The sequence below is a fragment of the Thrips palmi genome, unplaced genomic scaffold (assembly GCF_012932325.1).
Source record: "Thrips palmi isolate BJ-2018 unplaced genomic scaffold, TpBJ-2018v1 HiC_scaffold_10, whole genome shotgun sequence".
In the NCBI taxonomy this organism is placed as follows: Eukaryota; Metazoa; Arthropoda; class Insecta; order Thysanoptera; family Thripidae; genus Thrips; species Thrips palmi.
Genome location: NW_023144621.1, coordinates 9,467,944 through 9,490,113, shown reverse-complemented (window position 1 = coordinate 9,490,113; position 22,170 = coordinate 9,467,944). Strand labels below are relative to the sequence as shown.

General features: G+C 62.5%; 2 protein-coding genes across 2 annotated transcripts in view; one reads left to right on the top strand and one right to left on the bottom strand.

The window, feature by feature from the left end:
• The window catches only part of LOC117647172, a 61,649-nt gene extending 60,929 nt beyond the window's left edge, over positions 1–720 (top strand). The window contains exon 3 of the mRNA XM_034388768.1: positions 628–720. Coding sequence (XP_034244659.1) covers positions 628–654 — 27 coding nt within the window. The 3' untranslated portion in view covers positions 655–720. The remainder of the gene's footprint in view (positions 1–627) is intronic.
• A 19-nt stretch (positions 721–739) lies between these two features.
• LOC117638920 lies at positions 740–21,584 on the bottom strand. The gene is made up of 15 exons (XM_034374136.1): positions 21,536–21,584; positions 12,411–12,763; positions 10,963–11,175; positions 10,326–10,754; positions 10,048–10,249; positions 9,732–9,945; positions 6,567–6,792; positions 5,186–5,230; positions 4,826–5,056; positions 4,239–4,418; positions 3,787–4,170; positions 3,461–3,712; positions 2,981–3,180; positions 2,559–2,820; positions 740–2,383 (listed from the first exon to the last, which is right to left on the bottom strand). The coding sequence occupies exons 1-15, from the start codon at positions 21,582–21,584 to the stop codon at positions 2,210–2,212; spliced, it is 3,414 nt and encodes a 1,137-aa protein (XP_034230027.1). The 3' UTR covers positions 740–2,209.
• Between the last annotated feature and the right edge of the window lie 586 nt (positions 21,585–22,170).

Genomic DNA, 22,170 nt, shown 5'->3' with positions numbered 1-22,170 from the left:
AGGCAGTGCATCTGACTGGCGGAGGAGATAGCTCGCGGAAAAATGGCGGGGGACTGTCGGCGGGGACGTCACGGCCAGAGAAGGGCTTTCCGACGGCCCTCTTGATGTGCCCCGAGAGCGCTGCGAGAGGCTCTGCCTGAGGGCGGCGAGGGCGCGTCACCGACCGTCGATAACCCTCCACTTGTCGCAGTATATTACTTCCCTTTTTAATATTTCCGCGTCCCCGTCTGCCAGGCTGGCCCAGGCGGGCCGCACCCCTCCCCACCCCGCGCCGAGCGCCACTCCAACTACTCGCTGGAATCGAATCAGAGAGGTCAGGGAGGGGCGGCGGCGGGGACGCAGTGCTGCCAAAGGGAAATGTTTATCCACTTTCTCTATTTCGGCCCTATGTGTTGCCGTCCGGCCGGCCGCTCGCCGTCTCGGCGGCACGTCGACCACGCCTTTGAAGCGGCCCGCCTCAAGGCGCCCCTTTCCCGTGCTCTTAAAGGCCCGCTTAACTCGTGTCCCCTTTGCAAAACAGGTTGTGATGATCGTTCCGGGCCGAGGCCGGGAAGAGAGAGACGTCAATAAAAACGTCTGCTTTTTCCTCTTTTACCCTTTTAAAATGTATGAAAAGTTAACTTTCAGTCATTGACGCAGCGGAGTCCCTCTTGACCACTCCCACCACGTGCAGATGGGTTCTCCGGACAAATGGTTGCACACTGGAGAAACGTGGGTAAGGAAGAATGGTGCCACAAGGTTTAATTGTTTGTAATTTTTATTCAAATCGATGGCCATACATTGGTGGTGATGGTCGGGCCAGCCTCCCGCCACCACTGGTAACTGCAAGCGACTTGCCTTATTTACACTATTTACAAAATGCTCTCCCCGCGTGGGCCTGGCTGGCGGGCAATGTCTACAGAAAACGAAGGAAGCTGTAAAAAGCTTAGGAGAGAGAGCCGAACCGTAATTTTCATACTTCTGAAGCTTTTAGTTCGCGGGATAATATTCTTTTTGCACGATCTTCTAGCGTTTAGTCTCCTGCCATAAAGATTGATCACAAATACACATCACAGTCACACGCACACTCGTTCATTTTACACTAACACACATACACGCACGCACACTTTCAGTCAGAAAACAGTAGAAAAGCAATACATTGAAACGTGAGCAGCTATGTTACTAAGAATGAAACATTTGAAAACACCTCTTTGTTGTAAACGGAACTAAGACATTAATCTTAAATAAAATCTTTTACATACGTACATAGTTACTCGAATGTGAAACATTATCCTGTACGTAGCGATGTCATGGGAAGTATTGGAAAACAGGTTGCGGACACAAGAATCCACTCGTCACCGAACATAACATCGTATCTTCTCGAGGCATCCCTTAAAAAGACACGTTTTGTCCGGTGACGACCCAATTAGGAATATTGAAAAAGGCCGCGAAAAAAAACTGCCACTATTATGTTTGTTTCATACTACTACTACGTGAAGCCGCGCTGTTGTATCAAAATCACGTAGAAAACTTACTCTAATCATTTGTAACTATGATAAGGCACATACGGTAAATAAAATAATTATAATTTCATAAATGGTTTTACAATAATACACTTTAAGATTCGAGCTCTGACATTTTGCCGAGAAACATTTTGAGTGTTTTGCCCAAAATAAATTTTAAATAATTTTAAAGACGTTCTTTTTTTCGGCACAACGAACAGACACATGTTGGCCGCCTCGATAGTAATCTACACACAACCTCCATATATTTTGTACTATTTTTACAATAAATCTCAAAAGAAATCTCTTTATGGCGCCGCGCCACAAAACCCTTTTTTCTAAAATAAATAATACTTTTTCCTGTGAGATTCGAGCATTTCTTTTCCCACTCACCTCTCTGTCTACGGCAGCTGTCTCCTGAATCTAGAGTGCACCCAAACAAGTTGTCGTCGGGACGAGTCGTTTCGCACCGGGACTTAGCCGAGGCACTCAAGGTCCTTAAGGCTTCTTGCGGAGGTCGCAGCACCCCCCACCTGCCGCCATCCACTCGTATTTTTAGCAGATGATGCATTTAAAAAAAATCTTTTTTTATTATCAGCTGTCGCCTCGGCGGCGCTGGGGGGTGGCGGCTCGAAGTGCAAGTGCACTGTCACTGGGTCCAAGCCGGGCTGCGTCCGGGGTGAGTGACGAGGCAAGCTCCCCGCGCGCAGCCCCGGGGGCGGGCCGACCTAGCCCACGTAGGGGTAGGAGGGGAAGGGGGCGGGGAAGTAGCCGGGGAAGGGGGCGGCGGTGGGCTGGACGGGCACGTTGGCGGTGAGGTAGGTGGTGAGCAGAGTGGGCACGACGCGCGTCGAGAACAGCGTCGTGTAGGCCGTCTTGGCGCCGAACGTGAGCTTGAGGACCTGCGGGCAGACAGACGAGCGTTGTTACTCTGATGTACGATCGGAGCGCTGGCCGCGGCTGGCCGTCTGGGACTGCCCTGGCGGCTAGCCCGTCCCGCAAGCAGCCCCGTCGGTGGGCTGCATGTCGGCGCGCCGTTCCTCAAACCGGCAAGCGGACTGCCAGCGGAACACCCACCTTGGAGTCGGTCTGGGTGACCATGGTCTGGGTGACGAGGGGGCTGGAGGTGACCTGGAACTGGTTGGGCTGCGGGAACAGGGGCAGTTGCGGCAGTTGCTGCAGGCCCTGCGGCGGCAGTCCCGGCGGCGGCAGCGCCGTGGACGTGGCCAGCTCGAACTCGGTGCGCGTCACGGTGGACACGGGCCGTGACAGCGTGGACAGTGACGTCACCAGCCCGTTGAACACGGGGATCACGTGCGACTCGTACAGCGTCTCCACCCTGCGGGCAAGAAGAAGGGCGTTGCAGGGGACAGCAATTGAATTTTGATACCGGGCTATTCATTACGGCGTGCAGCGTGCCTCGCAACTTTCGCCGTTAGGGCGACTGAAACTGCGGCTGGAAATCCACGACGGAAATTACTTGCGGGTACTCGACTTACTTAATGACGGGCTTGGACGTGGTGATGACCTGCGGCCCCAGCGCGGCGGCCGCCTGGGGGTTCAGGAAGCGCAGTAGCGCCAGTTGCTGCAGATGCTCGGGGCTGAGCGCCGGGTTGGCCGCGTTGGGGTTGGGCGTGCTGGGCGGCGGAGTGGTCGGCGCCTCGGTGGGGCTCTGCACGGCATTCGCTGGGGAGCCGCTCTGCGAAACAAGGCCCGAGAATACGTCAGGGAGGGCGGAGCGGCGGAGCAAACTCTTTCCGCCTCGACTGGCGCCTTGTGCCGCGGGTCCTCAATACACTACTTCTAAACTGGCCGCTGGGGGCAGCGCATAAGTTGCGCAAGTTGGGGAGCGGGCACGGCGGGCACCAGGGCACTGCCTAACAACGCCCCGCGGCGCCCTCGTCGGCGTGCCCGCCCGGCTGGGGACCGTCCGTCCGGGAGCACCGCCCCTCCGACTGGACTCTGGAAGTGACACGTACCTGGTGCGCCTTCTTGGGCCGCTGCCTGTCCACGTCGGACGGGTCGAACTCCTGCCCCACGTTGGCGAGGTCCAGGTCCGGCGCTATCCGCGCCATGACGGCGGCGGGGTTCTCGTCGTCGTCCTCGGCGTTGCCGTCATCGCCGAAGTCCAGCTCCAGGTGCAGCTCGGAGCCGGCCTCGTCCAGGCGCGTGTTGAGGTCGGTCAGGGTCTTGCTGGGCACGAACTGGTACACCTCCATCGGCGGCAGCGTCTGGAACACGCGTGGCTTAGAAACTGGCTCTTTGGCTCCGCCGTCGCGGGCCTCGCCTCGGCCGGGGCGCTCACCTTGATGGCGGTGACGAGCCTGGTGACGCTGTAGGTCTGCACGAGCGTGTACAGGGTGGTGTTCTGGGGGCCGCGCACCACGGGTAGGATGTGCGTCTTGAGCAGCACTTGCGTGGTGGAGAACGTCTCCGTCTCGGTCTGCAGCGGCGGCGTGGCCTGGTCGGGCGCCAGGGCGATTGGCGGCAGCGTGGCGAGGGTCGCGGCCTCCAGGGCCAGGCGCTTGTCGTAGGCGGCGGCCGTCGTGGAGGCCAGGATGTTCTCCGTCAGCGGCTCGGACGGCGACAGCGTGGGCTGAACAGACGGCTCCACGGTGGTGCTGGGCTCCAGGGTGCGCTCGAACGTGGAGGTGACGGTGATGAAGCGGGTGTTCTTGTTGTTGCCCACCTAGGTCGAGATGGCGGTTAGTAACTCCCCGTGCCAGAAGGGGTGCCCACCGATTCCCCATTGCTTACCTGGAAGGTGTAGGGGGACCTGATGGTGGCGATCTCGTAGTACGTGTCCCTGAAGTCAGCCGGCGTCGAGATCTGCACCTTGATGGTCTCCTGCGCGGGCTGCGGCTCGACGGCGTCCTCGGCGGCCGCGTCGTGCTCGGGGGCGTCGGGGTCGTCGCTGGCCGCGGTCTCAAGTTCGCCCTGGGGGTGGAAGAGGCAATTGCTAAAAACGGCGCGTGCGGAGGTGCAATTTTTCGTCGCGGGGGATCGGTCGGGGCGCAGTCCAAGATTGGGGACGCTCCACTCCGCGTGGCAGTATAGCCCGGGAACTGGGAACGGGGGACGGGGTGGGGTCGTTTATTACGGGTCGAGACCACGCATCCCTCGACTCGACGAGACGGAATTGGAGCGAGATAAGGAAGGACCGACATTTATTTGGCTGTCGATTTGCGGCGGCGATACTCCGCGCGACAGAGAGCTCCGCGGTGATGGAAACGCGTGCGTGTCGAGTCGGGGGGTATTTCCTCGGTTCCTCCCGGCGGAGGAAGACTGACCCGAGTGAAGGACGCCGACGGCGGTGGGGCCTCGCGTGGAGTTTCGTTACGCACCTGCTCGGGGGTCACGTTGTTGGGGGACGACGACGAGCTGGACACCGAGGTGGAGAAGCTGGTGCCCAGCTCCTGCAGCTGCTGGGCCTGCTGCAGCGCGGGCGGCGCGGGGGTGGTGTCGCCGTCCTGGCGGCGGATGTTGATCCTGGGCTTGGGGGTGGTCTTGTACTGCCAGCGGCCGTTGGGTCTGCTCAGCTTGAACTTGTGGATGGTGGAGGGCGACGAGGAGCCCTGCGGGGAAACAGACGTCACTCCACACACTGAGCGCGCCGAGCTCGCAAAACGCAACGCGGCGACCCCGGCCTTGCCCCGGCGTGCAAGCCATGCCTTTGCTTCGCTTTGCCATGCAGGCGTACTTACGGTGGAAGCCGCGGCGACGCCCTCGGTCTGTTCAAAGTGCGTCTCCTGTTCGGACAAGGGTTAGTGGGTTAGGAAGCGCCCTCAAGCAGCGAGGCAGCCCGCCTGGTTCACAGCCATGATTAGACTCGGCGGACCGCGGCACCGCGGCCCGAGCGAGAACGAGACCCAAATCCGGCTCTGAACGCGCCGAGCGCGCCGAGCGCAGCAATGGCCAGCGCACCGGATGGCAACATATTCCATAAGCCCCGCGTGGCGCACCGGGATTGCCGCCCAGCGAATCCGAAGAGGCGCCCCGACGCCCTGTCTCTGTCGCACCCATGCGGCGTCCCGTGGTGAGCGAGAGAGACAGAGCGACGAAACGGCCCTTCGGATTCGGTGGGCTGCTGCAGGGCGGGCCAGGGGCGGGCCGCAGCGAAGCGGATTAGCGCGAGAGTGGAGTGTTTGTTGTTATTCCGTCACACTATGTATTATTCAGTGTATTGTCTTTCCAATAAGCGCGCCGGCCCAGCGGCCGCACGCCGCAATCAAAGCAGAATCGATTTGAAAATTACTTTTTAGAACCTCCAGCGCGTTATTTCATTATTTGTTGTGCTGAGGGTGTGCGCACCGGTGCGCACACTAGCGCAGAGCGACGCGTTTTGGCGGCACCCTCGAAGCGAAGCACTAGCAATTTATGTCAGCAAACCGTTCCAAAATGACGAATTTTTTGAAATAAATTATTTTTTGTTTAGTCCCCTTGGGGGGTTTCTGGGTTTTTCAGCATGCAGACGAAGTGATAAGCGTTGTGTCAGGTCAGTTAGCGCGTTAATGCTTCGGAAGCGCAACAAGCCGCACCGGGACTCGAATTGAATTATAACGATACACAGGCCGGCCTGCCATCACCGCCATCATCGCATCGTGCGTGGTTTTAATACTTTCCACCTCGCCATTCATTTCGCCTCCACAGGTGAACGGGTCGAGTCGCCCCGCCCGTCCGTTCGGCGCGATGGAAAGCTTTCAACTCCACCCAACGACGAATGCTCTACAGGCGTACCACTCGTGAACCCTGTCGGTTAATCGCACAGTGGTGTGGACGAGGAACAACAGGAGCAGACGACACGGTACGACTCTCCTCATCCGGTGTGGTGGCGCACAGCGGGCCAGGAGACTGGCGCAGCCTGCCAAAACTTAACTCTAGACGCGTTTTGAGCTCCAGAGTCGCTAAACAGGACTCGAACCGAACGTGTGACTCCACTAATGGACTCCTCGTTCGGAGAGTAATCCATTGGTGGGGTCACACGTTCGGTTCGAGTCCGATTAAGCGACTCTGGAGCTCAAAACCCGTCCGGGATTTTGACCGCCTCCACCGGTCTGGCCCACTGTGTGGCGCCTCTCCGCTTACCTGGTCGACGGCCGAGGTGTGCAGGCGCGGCTTGTACCCGCGCCGCGTGTGCCCGCTCGACGACTCCTGCTGGATGGAGTTGCTGCCGACGGCCGAGTTGCGGAAGTTCTTCCGGGGCGACTGCTGGTAGCGCCGGGAGCCCGGCGGCTGCGGGGTGGACTCCTGCTGCTCGGACGAGCTGGGTCCCGCGGGAGCGCGCGGCCTGCCGCCCGGCCGGGGAGCGGGGCTGCCGACAAAAGGGAAGCGTCAGTGCTGCCTGCTCGGGCGGGGCGGCGCTGGGGCTCCGCCAAGCTCCACACGGCAGCACGGCACACGCCTGGGGCAGCGCTGGGGCAGCGCCTTGCACCTGCAGAAGGCCGATAAGGGGGCCGAGCCGCGGCGCGGCGGCTGGGGTGAGCGCCTCACTTGAGTTGAGGCATGTGTCCGCCGGCCCCTACACCATTCCGTCCAGATGAGGAGGCGAGATAGAACGTACAGCCGGGCGCAATGTCTGTCTCTCTCAACCCCACAGCACGCAGTACACTGTTCGCTGTTTCGTCCGCACCCTGCACCACGGCATGCGGTGGTCTAACCTAACCTGTCTTTTCGACGAGACAACTATTAGTGTCCCGCCAGACCCTAAATTGTGCGGAGTGACCTGCTGGCCGACAGTGGCGTGCCGCGCGGTCGAAGCTCAGACAGCTGCCCCTGTCTCTCTCGCGCCTATGCGGGACGCCCCATGAGTGCGAGAGAGACAGAGCGACGAGGCTTGCCGCCACAGCGCTGGCAGTTCTCATTAAAATTACAGCACTGGTGTGCGTTGCGAGTGTGCCAGTGGCGTATACAGTGGAGTGGGATCGCGGCGGCGCCGCCACTCCGGCGAGCCTAGAGATATATCGATTACTATCGATGATTTTAATTTTCGCGCTGCCTCCGTATACGTACAGCAATTAACGGCGGAGTCGGCGGCGTGGCCACGCGACCGTGGAGGAGAGCGGGGCGGGGCGGGGCAGCGGTGTGCCACCGCCAGCCAGACCGTGTAATAACCCCAAGCGCTATGCGTGGTGCCGGCGGTGGCGGCGGTGCCGGCGGTCTGAGGGCGGAGGGCGGCTTCTAGTGGAGTGTGTGTGTGGAATTCAGCCCACTGGCTAGAGCCACCAGAGCTTTGCCATGTATCGCGGAGCCTCATAATTACGAGCGGGGCGGGGCGCTGCATTCCCGCGTGCACCTCTAATCTTAGATGAAGGGTCATCATAACTTACGTTGAAATGAGAACATACGTACTACATGAAATTCACGTAATGATTAGAAATCATGCATACCTTATGTAGAACCTGCGTATCGATGAAATCATGCATACCTTATCGCAAAGTCTAGCAATTACGTATGTGAAAATTTATGCGTACCCTACGATGAAAAATCATCGTAATACGTATAAAAACGATCATAAGATGTTGAGAGTGTGCATTCCTCCCCGGCCCGGCTGCCCGTATTTGATTAGACAAGGAATGCACACGCCTTGGCGCGGTTCGGCGCCGCAAAGAGAGCGATATTAATTGCTCAAAGTTTGAAAAGCAGCCAGGCAGGCCAGCCAGGCCTTGGGCCGGGCCGCCAGGGCCGTGGTCGCTCCGATCGGAACGCGGGCATGCGTGAGAGGGGCCCCGATCGAGGAGAGGGGGGAGGGGGAGGCTTGGGGCGGAGCGGGGCGGAGCAGGGGGTGCGTAACCACGCGTGCGAGTTTTTGCCCGAGTGGGCGCGCGGTGCGGAGGGTGCGAGGCGGTGAGTGTGTGTGCGTGTGCTAGCGTGTGTGTGAGTTCCGTCGGCAAAGTTCCACGTGTAACCGACCACACTCACTCCCACATACGCACTCACACACACACACACACGTGCCGAGCGAGGTGGAGGGCGGGTAAAATCGGCAGAAAAAACCGCTGGGGCCGCTAGTCGTTCGGTGGCGGTAAACGCCGAGCGTGTCCGATATGGCTTTAATTACCAACATGGGATGAATCCCAATCCCATCCAGACGCAGCGCGACTCGCGAGTTCCCTGGGCGATGCGGAGGACGCGCCGAGGCCGACAGAGAGGGAGCGCGGCGGAGCGACGGAGAGGGACGATCAGTCCACCAGCGAGGGCTTGAGGAAAAGAAACAGCGAGGCAGCCGGTCGAAATCGATGGGGGCCGCGATCACCGCCACGACACGCCAGCAGACTGACTCCGCTCGGGGTGCTCTGTCTCCCTCGCACCCCTGCGGGCCCTGTGGGACGCCCCCAGAAGCGCGACAGAGACAGAGCGACCAGAGCGGACTGTTCGGAATGGCTCTGCCGTGGCCCCACTCCCTGTGGGCCGGCTCGTTAACAGGTTTCGATATAAATGGCGAACAGCCCTGGTGGCCCGGCGCTGGCCGGGAACGGAACAGGGGGCGGCGCGGGGGCGGCGCGGGGGCGGCGAGCGCGCTTCCGATTCACTCGCCCCCTCCGCCGCTCCGCTGCTCGACTCGGCGCTGTAAATCTATCGCCGTCATTACCGCCACTCCGTCGTCCTCAAAACGGGTATAAAAGTCGCGGCGCCGGGAAATATGGTGATTACACTGCGTAGCGCGGCAGCGCGGCCCTACACCGCGGAGGCCGCCAGCACGGCCTCGGCCGGGCGGTCCGCGCGCCTTCCTGGGGCAATGCAGAATGCAGCACGAGGGGGCGACATCGTTTGACGGGGAGGGTTGGCGGGGGCCGCGGGGGAGGTCCCCTGTCGTGTCTCGACTCTGGCGCCCCTATTTACCTCGCAGCGGTGTTTGCGGATAAGAGGCCCCGCGCACTATAAATCTGCTGCCCCCTCCTCCTGCCCCCTTCCCCCTTCCGCCGCCCCTCGCAGCGACGGGTCATGTGATATTCAAAACTCATCGCCACGCAATTGCGGCGTCCCGGCCCGTCCCGGCCTCACGCTGGCGCGGGAGCGCTGGGCTGTAGGCTGACTCCGAACGACGCGTATTCGTCGCGCTGTCTCTGTCGCACGCGTGTTGCGTTCCGCGGGGGTGCGAGAGAGACGGAGCGACGAACGCGCCCCGTCGCTGGGCAGGCGGCATCGGCCGGGAGTAGGATGGGTGGCCTAATCTCCAGGGGCATCAGCTCGCAACGACCGGCGTGGTGGCGACGCAGGCCGTGTCACGGCAGCCGAACATCGCCTGCTCACCTGAAGCCCCTCTGGCGCTGCTTGCTCTTGTAGCTGGGGCCCTGGCTGTCGTCGTGGTCCTCCTGGATGTCCTGCTCCTGGATGTCCTGCTCGCCGTCGGTGGCGTCCACCTCGCGGGAGCCACCCAGGCGGCCGGCGCGGCCCGAGCCGGAGCCAAAGCGCGCCTTGAAGTCGTTCTTCGGGAGGCGCCGCCCGAGCGGCGGGCAGGCCGCACCTGGTTGTGTCCGGCTGGGCAACAGAGTCCTCGTCAGACAACAATGCGACGCCGAAATTAAAATTAAAGCATGTTCAGGAGGACGTCGGCTCTTAAACGCACCTGGCTGGCTGAAGAGGGCCTCCAGGGGCAGCACGGCGGTCTCCTCGTGCACGGAGGCGGCGGGGGTGGGGTCCAGGTTGTGGCGCAGCTGCTTGGCGGTGGGGGCGGCCGTCTTGAGGATGCGGGCCTGCGAGGCGGCGGTGGGTTTGATGGCGGGGGCCTTCTGCTTGGGCTGGATCACGTGGGACGTGCTCTCCAGGACCTGCGCGGCGGAGGCGGGCGTTGGTCAATACAATCAAGTCTAAAAGGTGGCATTGCAGCGGGCAGCGGGCACTTACCTGCGCGTACTTCCCGGAGATGAAGGTGCCGATGACGGACGTCTCGTGGACGGTGGTGACGCCCTCCTTGACCACGGTGCCGCCCAGCTTGGTGACCAGCCCGGTGGGGTGCGGCTTGTGGGGGCCGGACGGCGCGGGCGCGGGCGGCCCGGACGGCGGCAGGGCGGGGCTCTCGGCCACGTGCGAGGACACGACCACATTGACGCGGCTGCGCGCGCCGGGGGTCTTGTGCTTGGCGCTGGGCCGCAGGTCGATCACCTTGTAGGTCTCGTCCACCACCTCGGACGGCTGGCGCGACAGGAAGTCGTACTCGGGCCCGATGACCAGGTTGTTGCCGGAGATGGCAGGCTCGTCGTGGGACGACGTCAGCACGGACACCTTGGGCGCCGGCAGGGACACGGACGGGGCCGGGGAGTCGCCGCCGACGACCTGCAGCAGACGGAGGCATGAGACAACCCAACTGAGAGCCGTATAACATGCGTCGCTACTCCAGGCGGGCAGGCAACCCAACTGGCGCCGGGCGTGCCTCGCTACCCCGCACGGCGGGCGGTTAGGCAACCCAACAGGCGCCTGCGCTCTGCGGCGGCGCGCTCGCCGTGCCGGGCGCACGCTGCTGGCACGCTGCTGTCCGGCCTACCTGGACGACGCTGGAGAGCACCTTCGGGGGCGCCACGCTGACGGCCTCCTTGACCTCCACGATGCTGGACAGGATCCTGGGGGCGGGCGCCTCCTTGACCTCCACCACGCTGGAGAACACGACCCGCTGCACGGCGGGCGAGGCGGCGGGTGACGCGGAGGGCGCGGGGCCCTCTCGCACCTCCACCACGCTGGACAGGATCGGGCCGTCAACCTGCAACACAGAGAGGGAAGGGTCGCAGGTTCAAAGCCCAGTCGAAACGTGTTTTCGTTTTATTTTCTCGCCGTGGGCCTTTTGTACTCCGCGGTGGACGTCTGTGACAGCGAGTGGCGAAGAAAGGACACACGCACGCAGAGCCGCAGAGCGTGATGTCGTAAGCCCGCCTCGCTGAGGCCACACCGTGTGTGCTTGTGTGAGTTTGTGTCTGCCCGGCCGGGCCCGGACGAGAAGTAAGTGTTAGAGAGAGACAGAGACGTCGCGAATGAGTGAGCGTCGCCGTCCCTCCCACAGCCATACACAGAACAATAGACCCCTGCCTCCCAGCTGGCCCATCTGCAGGTGTCGCAGCCTGGCGGCGTGGCCGGGCGTGGCGGCCTGCGTGTTGCCGTGGTGCCTCTCTCGGGTTCGCGACTGCTACACGGGTCCTCGCTAGACGCCCCCTTCCTCCCCTGCTAAAGCGCGTTAAAGCGACGTAAGACGTCGTCGCCCCGTTAATGGCCCCGCTCCCCAGGCCAGCCCCAGGCACCTCGGCGGCCGCGGGGTTGATGGCGTGGGCACGTCTCGGCCGCCTCGTCTTTCGCGGCGTTTTAAGCGCCCCGGCGGCACTCGCGGCCGCGTAATGGAGCGCGTCGTCGTGGATGTGCAGGAGCGTCCGGGGCGGTCCCGGATGCCGGATTGGCCGACAACAAGCTTGCCGGCCCACACTCGCCGTGGAACGGCCAGACGAACGACGGTCAGTGTCGCCGTTTCGATGGTGGCAGCGCGTAAGTGTTTCGCGCTTGTCCAAGAAGGCCCCGGGTTCGACTACCTCCCTTTTTCGTTCTTCTTCGTGCGCTGCGCGATTTACATCTTCACTGGCCGCCCTCTTTACAGCGGAAGAGATTCCCCTAGCCTTCATAGCAAGTTTCGGGAACATACGCGTCCCCGCCCCACTCAGGGCCGGCGCGCCGTCCGCGGACGGAGCCAGGCGGGGCCCGGCCAAGCATAGAAGCACTCACATTTGTTTGGAACCATTCCAGAGCAGGGCTGATCTAAGATTCCTGGCCTGTGGCCTGCCTTTCCTGGCCCTTCTTTAACTTCATTTTCCCCCAAGACGAATGGCCTGCCGTGGCCGTCCGCGGCAAAGTGACTACAGGGGGCCGGGTTCGAATCCTACCCCGCTAAAAGAAGCGTTCCTTTTTGTGCCCCCTTCTGGGCGCTTTGGAGATGCAAAGTCGAGATGGACTCACCTTGTCGACGGGCGCCTCGCCGCCGCGCACCTCCACCACGCTGGACAGCACGGCGGGCTGCTTGGTGGCCGTGGGCTTGCTGGGCTGGATGGCGGCGGGCGCGGGCGGCGCGGCGGCCGGCCTCGTCTCGATGACGGGCGCGGCCGTGGTGGCGGGCGCCTGCGTGGTGTGCGCGGGCGCGCTCTGCGGCGAGAAGACCATCACGGTGTTGCCGATGGTGGTGGTGAAGTCCAGGAAGCCGTACACGGTCTGTGTCGTCTGCAGGCCGGGGTCCACCGCGGCCGGCTTGGGCGCGGCGGGCGACGAGCCCTGCGGCCCCACGTACACGGGGCCGCCGGAGAAGGCCGCTGCGCCTGCAACAGACAGAGAAGGCCGGCACTTTGAAAAGCGGAAACGCGCATAAACCGGAAACGGGAAACCCGGGCAAACCGGAAGGGTGACAAAGGACGCCTGTTGAGCTTCACACGCCAACGGGGGAGGTCACAGCGGAGATTGGACCGCTGGAAGACGTGGGCGCTTCGCTCGGTGCTTCGCTTCGGACGTTGCTGGTTCCGCTTCCAGCATGGTTGCCCTGCTCTCGGAGTCCGTTTTTACCGACCGGCCTGTCCGACACGACCCGCCTGGTAATTGTCTAGTTTTGGATGCCAATTAGTGAAGTAGAGGCGGCCCTGCCCGGACCGCACCCCAGGGCTGCTCGTTTGCCTGCCGTCCGGGCCGCGATTTTGAAAGCCTCACAACAAACTACGCGCCCCGCTTGAAACCACACGGCAAAACGGCTGCGAAGCGATGCGAAGCGGCGCGAAGCGTGAGGCGGTCCCGTAGTCCCGGCCCTTCAGGGCTGACACAGAGAGAGGGTGCTGCGGCCACTCCGCCCCGCTTCGCCCCTGGGGGCCGCAGGGGGAGGGGAGAAGGGGGTCGCCCCATGCAGTGTGCGACGTGAATCTGGGCGAAGCGGGGCGAAGCGGGGCGAAGCGGGGCACGCGGCCTGGCCTCGCATCCCTCCAAAAGGCACAGCGATAATACAATATCGGCAAGGCTGGCGGCCAGGCAGGCAGGCAGCCAGCGGGGTGTTTGTATGTGAAAGCCTCGTGAAGGGGTTGGTGGGATTAGGGGGCCCTCTCCTCTATTCAAGCCCCGCCGCGCCCCGCCGCGCCCCGCCGTGTGCACCGGAGCGTTGTCCGATAGTGTGGCTTTGGCGCTTCTGGCTTTGGGCCGCGCCCACGCGGTTACAGACGGTCGAAACAAAATCGCAAGCCGGCGTCGTTAGAAGCTCGCGGCCAATCAGTGTCGAGCGTTCGTTTATTTGGACCAATCAGCGCGCAGGGATTGGATTTCCTTTGGACCAATGGGCGCGGTGTCCAGGGCTAAGCACCGTGAGCGAGCCCAGGTGCATTCGCCGACACAAAGGCACTGCTTTGCCTCACGGGTGGGGCGGGGCGGGGGCTTTACACTCATTGTCTCTGACAAAGTATTTGGGCGTTCTAATCGGGCGCCGCACTGCAACAAAACGAAGGCGACCCTGAGCGGGCGGGGCGCCGCTCTGGAGGGCACTGACGAAAGGCTGTTAGGCTGGCCGCGCCGGATTCGGCTCTGTTACCCTGTTACTCCGTTACCCCGTTACTGCCGTGTTACCGCACCCGCGCGCAGCTCGCAGTGCGGGTCCCATGTGCAGCCCGCCGTGCCCTTCACCGTCGTCCTAGTGCCGGCGGGACGGTCGTCGCCGAGTCATGTTGCCAGATGGAGCGGGCCGTTCCCGAGCGAGGCGAAAGAGAGCGACAGAGAGAGAGAGAGAGAGAGAGAGAGAGAGAGAGAGAGAGAGAGAGAGAGAGAGAGAGAGAGAGAGAGAGAGAGAGAGAGAGAGAGAGAGAGAGAGAGAGAGGCGCTCTGCTGGACCGGCAGTGATAACCGAAAGCCATTGCTTCTCTTTCGCGGAGTTCAAGTCGCCGTGCCGTGCTGCCCATTTTTGTCACCTCCGTCTCGGCGACAAGACGCGGCCAGCCACGCTCACGTTCGATGGTCGTTTTTGTCGCTCTGTCACTCTCGCACTCATGGAGCGTTCCATGCAGGTGTGAGCGAGAAAAACGGCTCTCGGAATTAGTCCACTGGCGGCGCGGGGACGCTCACTTCGCGTTCGGAGTCGTAATGCCGCGGGCTTCGCCGCAAATGAAATGAAAATTTAATTGAAGCGAAGGTCATTTTAGCCTGGTCGGGCGGGGCGACGGAACGGAGCGTCGCGGAGGTTGCGTTAATTCGCCCCGGAGGGCGCTCTGTTGCGTGGGCGTTGTCGCCGTGGCCCCGCGGTGGGGCTGGGTGTGGCCGGGCTGGGGGGTCTTCGAGGGGGAGCGACATCCAGTCGCTTCGGCCGCGTACGCATGCCATGCACGGCCTCGGCCTGGGCTCGGCGACGAGGCACAGCACTACCCTGTACGCTGCCCTGGGGGAAGGGCCGAGCCATGGCCGGCGGACCGTGGCGCCGTGGCGGGTTGCCTGCCGTGCTGCCGCACGCTTCGGAGAGGCCACTTTGCTGTCTCTGTCGCACTCATGGGCCGCCCCATGACCCCGTGAGAGTGCGAGAGAGAGGCCTGCCGTTTTGGCTGGCGGTCCTCTGGGCTCCCCGACCGGGGAGATGAATGACACCCCGGCCGTCTGAGACGCCCCCGCCCCGCCACACCACGCCCTTCCTGCCCGGACGTCGGTGTTCATCCCCTGCTGCCATCCGTCCAGCGAGCGCGCCGAGCGGGGGGAAACCTCAGCGCAGATACGTATCGGAGAAGTGAAGTGGTGCATTAGGTGATGAATTAGCTCGCAGGGTGGCGGCCGTGGGGGCGCCGCGTAGCGCCGCGGCACGCCCTGCGGGGAGCCCCGCAGCAACCACACCGTCACGACAGTCGACTGCCTCATTGCCGGAAGGGAGGGAGAGAGAAAAAAATGAAATCTCTATCACGGTGCGATGTGCGTGAGCCGTCTAACACGTGAATTAGAGGTACGATTTCATCCTTCTCAGCACACACTCTCGCGCGAAAAATTTGATGAAAACTGTTCGGACTCACCGGGCCAAAATCTTCGCATGAATGTGTTGTTGATTCCATGGAGCTCGTACGCATGAGTGCGCCCGTCCCATGCCCTCTTCCGAAAGAATGTGGAAGAATTGGAAATGGGTGCGCGAGGCTGAGCGAGGCCGGCCTGCCTGTTCCGACTCGCGAAAACTACGCCGCAGGCAATTTGACCAAAGCACACATAAAATAAAGCCTGTCCCGCAGAACTATACGCGAGGCTCGGGGCGCCCTTTCTCTCGCTTTTCATTAAATTTATTTCATGCCACTGCCGCAGCGCGCGCTAGGGGCCTGCTCCGAACACGGCTCTCGTCACTCTATCTCGCTTGGACTTGTGGAGCGTCCGTCGGGGTGCGAGAGAGAGAGAGACATGAAGCCTGAACTAGTTGGCCATTTTGCTCGCGGTATCCGATCCGGGTCGTTGCAAACCCACTGGATGGCTTTTTCTTTGTCAGGAGGTCGCCGTCGTCGCGGATTGCGGATTCGGCCGCGTTTTGCTTGGACGCCGGAATGCGGCGCGCTTTCGCTCCGGCCACCCAGCAGACTGTCGCTGTCTCTCTCGCACTCACGGGGCGTGCCCGTGTTGGCGAGCGAGAGAGACAGAGAGAGAGGGACGGAAACGACTCTCGGAATCAGTCCGCACGCGGAGTGACGCCGGAGGTCCATGAGAAACTCAGCGGGCGGCTGTGGTTTCACGCACCCGCACTGCGGCCTGTTTGCGGCCGGCCTGTGCGGCCTGCCTCTGTGGCCTGCCTCTGCGGCCAGCCTTGGCACGTATGAGATGGGCTGGCCTAGGGCAAGCTAGAGAAAAGCCAGCAGAACCACCCAAACAACGCGGTCGGCCGCACTGCCCTCAACATGCCGTACTATCGACAGGGGTTCGACGTCACCGTCATTTTGCTTATTTTACTTCCCTTTTGACGATCCGATACTCGTAAGATTGGCCGACAATGTAATTTGCTGCAGCGTCAAGCCTCCTGCCTGGCAATCCGTCGCCAGGCAGTTAATCGGGGGCAATGGGGATGGGATGGGGTCCTCCGGGCCTTCGGGCCGAGTGGCGCCCGCTTTTCCGCGCTACATCCTGCAGGATGCCCCGGCCGTCCCTCAGCCCTCCGGTCTCCAGCCCTCCAGGGTCTTCCCTCTTCCTGCGGGACCCTCCGCCCTGCAGGCCTCGGCCCGCCCTCGGCCCGCCATGCGTGAAGCCGATGGGATGACGAGGAGACAGCGCCGCCGGTTCACGAATGGAAATTGCCAATTTGGGGGTAATTGTATTCCAGTTCTTATCAAGCCGCTGGCGGGCCGGGCTGGGCTGGGCTGGGCCAGCAGAGCGCTTTCATTTTGTCCGCCTAAAGGCCATGAAGGCATTCGTCGGCGCGCCGCGGCCCGCCCATGACCATTTACCCGACAGACGGCAGGCCGCCCCGCCCTGCTGTGTCCCTCTCTCCTCTCCTTTTTTTTGGCGGTGCCCGCGGCGACGGGCTGGGATAGTTCCCGCACCTATTCCCCAAGTTTTACAGCGTGGTTTTCCAGCAACACCCTCCGGGTGCTGGCTGGGCTTGCAGAGCGAATAAAAGTCCGTCGCGCAGCGGGCCGCCCGTGTGTTCCGGGCGAGCCGGGCCGCGAGCCGGGCCGCGAGCCGAGGAGAGGCTCCACCGCAATGTCGATGCGAATGTTGGGCAAGCTTCGGGCTGCCCCTGCACTCACATTCACATTCGCCTGGCAGTCCGCGGGGTCGCGTCGGTGCGCCGCAGTAGCCCAACCAGACCCATCTCCAATGATGAAATGGGAATGCCAACAAAAACTGAAAACAATGAAGCGGATTTGTGGGCGTGTAGTCGCGCTGCCGGCGCGTGGGTGTGCCCGGCGTGCGCACTGCCGCGGGCAGCGCTGACGAGTCGAGCAGAGGTGCGCGCCGAGCGCGGCCGGGCCGTGGTGCCGCGGCGACGCGGCCTCACGCAAATTGCAAATTCATTATTACGCGCAAAGCCGTGGCGCCGTGGCGGGCCGCGGGGCCGTCCCCTCCCCGCGCTTGCGTCACCCCGCCGGACCCCCCGGCCACACCGCGACCCCGCGAGGCGCGCCACAAACACAAAAACTTCCGCCGCGGGCTGTACTTGAACCCGGGGAGGAACCCTCAGGGCTCGCACGACGCATGCTGCTCCCGTGCGCTCCGAAAGCCAATTACCACCTCGACGTCGTCGGACTCTTTCCGAGCGAGTCGCTCTGTCTCTCTCGCACCCATGCGGGACGCCTCGCTAGTGCGACAGAGACGGAGCGACGAAACGACTCTCGGAATGAGTCTGCTAGCCAGACGGGCCGACGGGCCCCAGAGCGCGGAGTCCCACTCAAAGTTATCTCGGAGCGCGGTGCGGCGCCACCGGCCGAGGCCGACCCGACCCGACCCCACTCGACGACATTAATTGACTCATCTCGGCCAAAACTCCGTTAGCCTGGCCGCGGCGGCGCGGTGCCGCGGTACAGTCCAGGCAAATAATAATCGCCGCACTTCTCGAGAGGGGATGCATTTCCTTTGCAAATGAGCAGGGCCCGATTTATGGCCCGAGCGTCTTCGGCTTGCCTCGCTGGGGGCTTGCAGGCTGATTCCGAGAGTACTTTCCGTCGCTCTGTCTCTCTCGCACCCATACGGCACGCTCCGTGAGTGCGAGAGAGACAGAGCGACGGGCTGTGGCGTGCCGCCCCGCGGTCCCTCATACGCGGTGATAATCCACGGGGTGGTATCGCGACAGGATTAGCGCGGCCCTGCAGGCCCCGCCCGGCCCCGCCGCCCTCCGTGCAACGTGTTGCGTGTACTCCACCAGAAAAAACGAGGAGGAAACCGACGGTGGAAAATACAGTGAAGGCGCGGCGGTGCGGCGCAATCCGGGCGAAGCGAAGGCGGGTAGCAAATAACACGGGGCGGGTCGTCATGGCGGCGTTCGCGGCGTTCGCATTCGCCGCCGTAATGTTCACATACGGGGTACGGAGGGGTCATTGTGTTGCCTGGCGTGGCGTGCCGTGGCGTGGCGCAACACGTACGGACTGCCAGGCAGTGCCAGCAGGATAACGAGGACGAGGAGCAGGGCGCCACGCCGCCACGCCACCTCGGGAAATTCTTTCCGCCCTGCCGGCCCTGCCGACCACCCCACTCCATGTAGCGGCACAGCACTGCCTTTGTTGGGCCCCGGACCTGCCGGGACCCCGGACGCAGCACTGCGCAGCACACCGAGATCACCACCTCGCATGCAGCGCCCGCTTGTCTGTCTGTCTGTCCGCCTGTCTGCGGTCCTTGCCTCACATTTCGGGACAAGGTGGTCATCATCGTGACCCACGATTGGCCGCACTGCCGAACGTGACGCATATCGTTACGATGCGTGTGTGTGTGTGTGTGTGCGCGCGCGTGTGTGTGTGTGAGTCTCTGTGTGTGTGTGAGTGTGTGTGTGAGTTAATCTGTGTGTGTGTATGTGTGTGAGATCGTTGTCGTTACGTGACGGCGTGCGACAGCCTAGGCGCCGCTGACGGCGCGAGTCCCACGACCGATGGCGTGCACATATCCATCATTTTTGCTTCGTTTTTTCTCTGCTTTTTGTTTCGACGCGGCGATGATGGCCGGAGTGGTTGTCGCGCCCCGCCGCCCCCTCGGCACCTCACCGGCACTCCATACAGGAGACGCTCTCGTGGCTGCGGGCGTGAGCCGCGGGGCCCAGCCCCGGAGGGCCGCAGGGCCGGGGGGGGGGGGGGGGGGGGGGGGGGGCTCGTGCCACTCCACTTACCGCTCCCACTGGTATTACCCGGGCCAGGCCAGGCAGCCCAGGCCGGCCGCACCGCCCCGGGAGTCCGGAACTCGATGAAAGAAACAAGAGCAGCCGAGACACGCCACGCGCGCCGCGGAGGAAAGGCACGCGGTTTTGTTTTTGCCGCGCGGCGTTGGCGACAGTGTGGCCGAGGTGCCATGCCGGCTGCCGAGCGACCTTGCGACACTAACAGTGGCACTGCATTCTCCGCCGGTTGGCGCAGGCGGTCAACTCCAGACGCGTTTTGAGCTCCAGAGTCACGAGATGGGACTCGAACCGAACGTGTGACCCCACCAATGGATTGCTCCCTAAACGAGGAATCTATTGGTGGGGTCACACGTTCGGTTCGAGTCCCATTTAGCGACTCTGGAGCTCAAAAACCCGTGCGGGATTTTGAGCACCTCCTCGGCGAGCGCCCGGCGGGTAGGCCACGCCGCCTGCTCCACGCACCGGTGTGCGCGGGATGCCTGCCTCGCAGGGGCTCCGACGCTCCGAGGAAAACGTCGTCGTCGTCGTGCTTTCCGTTCGCTTTTTGCAGTGCACCGTCGACCGCGACCCGCCGGACGGCCGGACAGCGGGGACACTATGCGAGGCTTGGTTATTTAGACCGGAGCCCCGATAGTAAAGCCCACGTCGGGAGACATCTCGAAGCCGGGGCAGCCGGGCCAGGGATCAGGGCACCCTGTCCAGTGAAAGGGATGACCTAGCTGCTGCTGTTGTTGCTGCTGCTGCTGCTGTTGGTGGTCTTTTGTTGTTGTTGGTGGCTGTGGTGGTGCGGAACACCGCACAACACACCTCGCGACTCGCACGGCCCTTGGGACCGTCCCCGTTTCTTGGCTGCCTCAGTCTCCCCCTCCCGCGCACACCGCACACACCGCGCACACCGGTACGGTGATATTATTATTTTATTATTTAGGGATGAGGGTCCTGTGGGTGGCCCCGCCAAGGGCCCCGCCAAGGGCCCCGCCCGCCAACGTCTCGGAACAATCATCGTCTGGCTGCCGGCGTGCTGCCGGCGTGCTGCCGGTCCGTTTGGAGGCCGGCCAGCTTAATGCATGTTTAATGCCGAACAGGGTTCGGGACAATTCGAACGCCGATTTTCGGCTGGCTCAACTTGTCCGCCCGAAGGGGAGGACGAGGACGCCCCGAAGACGGATCGCTGGCCTCGCCGTCGCCGTGCAACAGCGTCCTACACTCTAAAAAATTCTTCTTGAACCATGAAAATGAACTTTTGGTGAAAGGATTTACTTGAAACAACATAAATTTCTTGATGCAAGTGTAGTACCTTGGTTCAAAAAGACTCGGGGAGCAACACGTGAATGTCGCCTTCGCGGAGCGCGGGCCGCTCCACCGTAACGCGCGACCAGCGCGAAGAAAGCTCGGACTGCCGCCTCACATTCCGAATGGTGGCTTCGTCGCTCTGTCTCCCTCGCACTCTTGGCGCGTCCCGCAGGCGTGCGAGAGAGACAGAGAGACGACTCTTGGGAATGAGGCTGCGCCATTCAGCGCGCATCCTTTTATGCATCCTTATGGCGCCGGCCGGCAAAGACCAGCGAAGCCGCTGGAGTGCGGCGCGACGCACTGTAGGACGTGATTTGCCGAGCCGCGTTTGCATGCGTGTCGCAACACGGTGAGGACGGAGCAATTATTCGACGCGCCTGGGGCGGCGGTCGAGCAGGCGGGCAGGCGGCGTGCAGGTAAGTACGGCACATTTCCATCCAATGGTCGTTATTGTCCAGGTTGACATTTTGGAGTGTCCTGCCCGGGGAAGGAACAGGGGGAGGTGGTCTCCGGTAATACAGCTTATCATCCACGGCAAGTTCCCTCCTGGCTGTCCCGCTCTTTCTGTCCTCCCCATCCCTCCGGGCGGGTAGTTATTTCCCGAGATAAAATCCGAGTCGGGGCAGCGCGGGGCAAGAAGACCCTGTGACACAGTGCCGCGATATTCATGTTGTTGTGGGAACGGACAGTGGGTGGCCGGGGGTTGGGGTGGTGGGTGCAAAAAGCGGTGCCCGCCTCCTGTAAATTCCGGGCCTCTCCCGTGGGCTTGCCCGCCCGGTGCGATGGTCGAGCATCGTAGGAGCGACGCCGCTCCGAGCAGAAGTCACTCTTGACGCGGTTCGAGGGGTTGTTTAGCCACCCGAAGTCCGACGACTCGATTACTCCTGACCCTGCCAGTCGGAGTGGCCTTGCCGGCAATGCTAGCTTTGCTAGGTGTGCCGCCTGACCCACGGCCATCACGACCCGCTAATCGTCTCCACGCGGAAAGGCGAGCACTTACCGTGCAGCAGGCAGAGAAGGAGCACGGCGGGAAGCACGGCGGCCGCCATGGTGGACTGCGGCGCCGGGCCTGGGCTGGTCGATCGGCTCCTGAGACAAACAAAAACTCGGTTCAACGGCGATGCTTTTGTTGTTGTTGTTGTTGTTGTTATTGTTGCGGAGGCAAACAGCGCCGCTAGACAAACGACCAGGGGCACGGCCGGCACGGCGCCCGTGACGTCTCAATCCGCGGGACGACATGACGAACACGACAGGGGCGGGGCGCGCCCGGTGACCTGGACGAGGCTCTCCTCGCCGCGTTCTCGCTTTCATGATCGGCGTGCTGGAGCCTCCATGGAGCCTCCATGGAGCCGCTGGCTGGAGCGCTGGAAGGGGCCTCATTAGCGCCCTGAGCACGCTGCCAGCACGCTGCCAGTGCAAGGGGACCGTCGCGCGGTCTCTCTCGCACTCGCGGGGCGTGCCGCACAGGTGCGAGAGGGAGCGCGCGACGAAAACGACGACTCTCGGTCTGGTGCGCCACTTGACCGCTTCCAGCCTCCCAGGAGGAAAGATGGACTGGTCGTCTCGCTTCTGGTGTGGTGGTCGTTAAAGCTCGCGTGCCATGCAGTGCCGTGGCCGACCGTGGCCGTGTGCGGA

What these genes read in the sequence shown, in the direction of transcription:
- LOC117638920 (XM_034374136.1), bottom strand. Translation starts at nt 21,584, where the DNA reads ATGGCGGCCGCCGTGCTTCCCGCCGTGCTCCTTCTCTGCCTGCTGCAC. An exon ending in ACACCTCGGCCGTCGACCAG is followed by an intron (nt 5,231 to 6,566) that starts GTAAGCGGAGAG and finishes TTGTCCGAACAG; the next exon opens with GAGACGCACTTTGAACAGAC. An exon ending in GGCTCGTCACCGCCATCAAG is followed by an intron (nt 3,713 to 3,786) that starts GTGAGCGCCCCG and finishes CGCGTGTTCCAG; the next exon opens with ACGCTGCCGCCGATGGAGGT.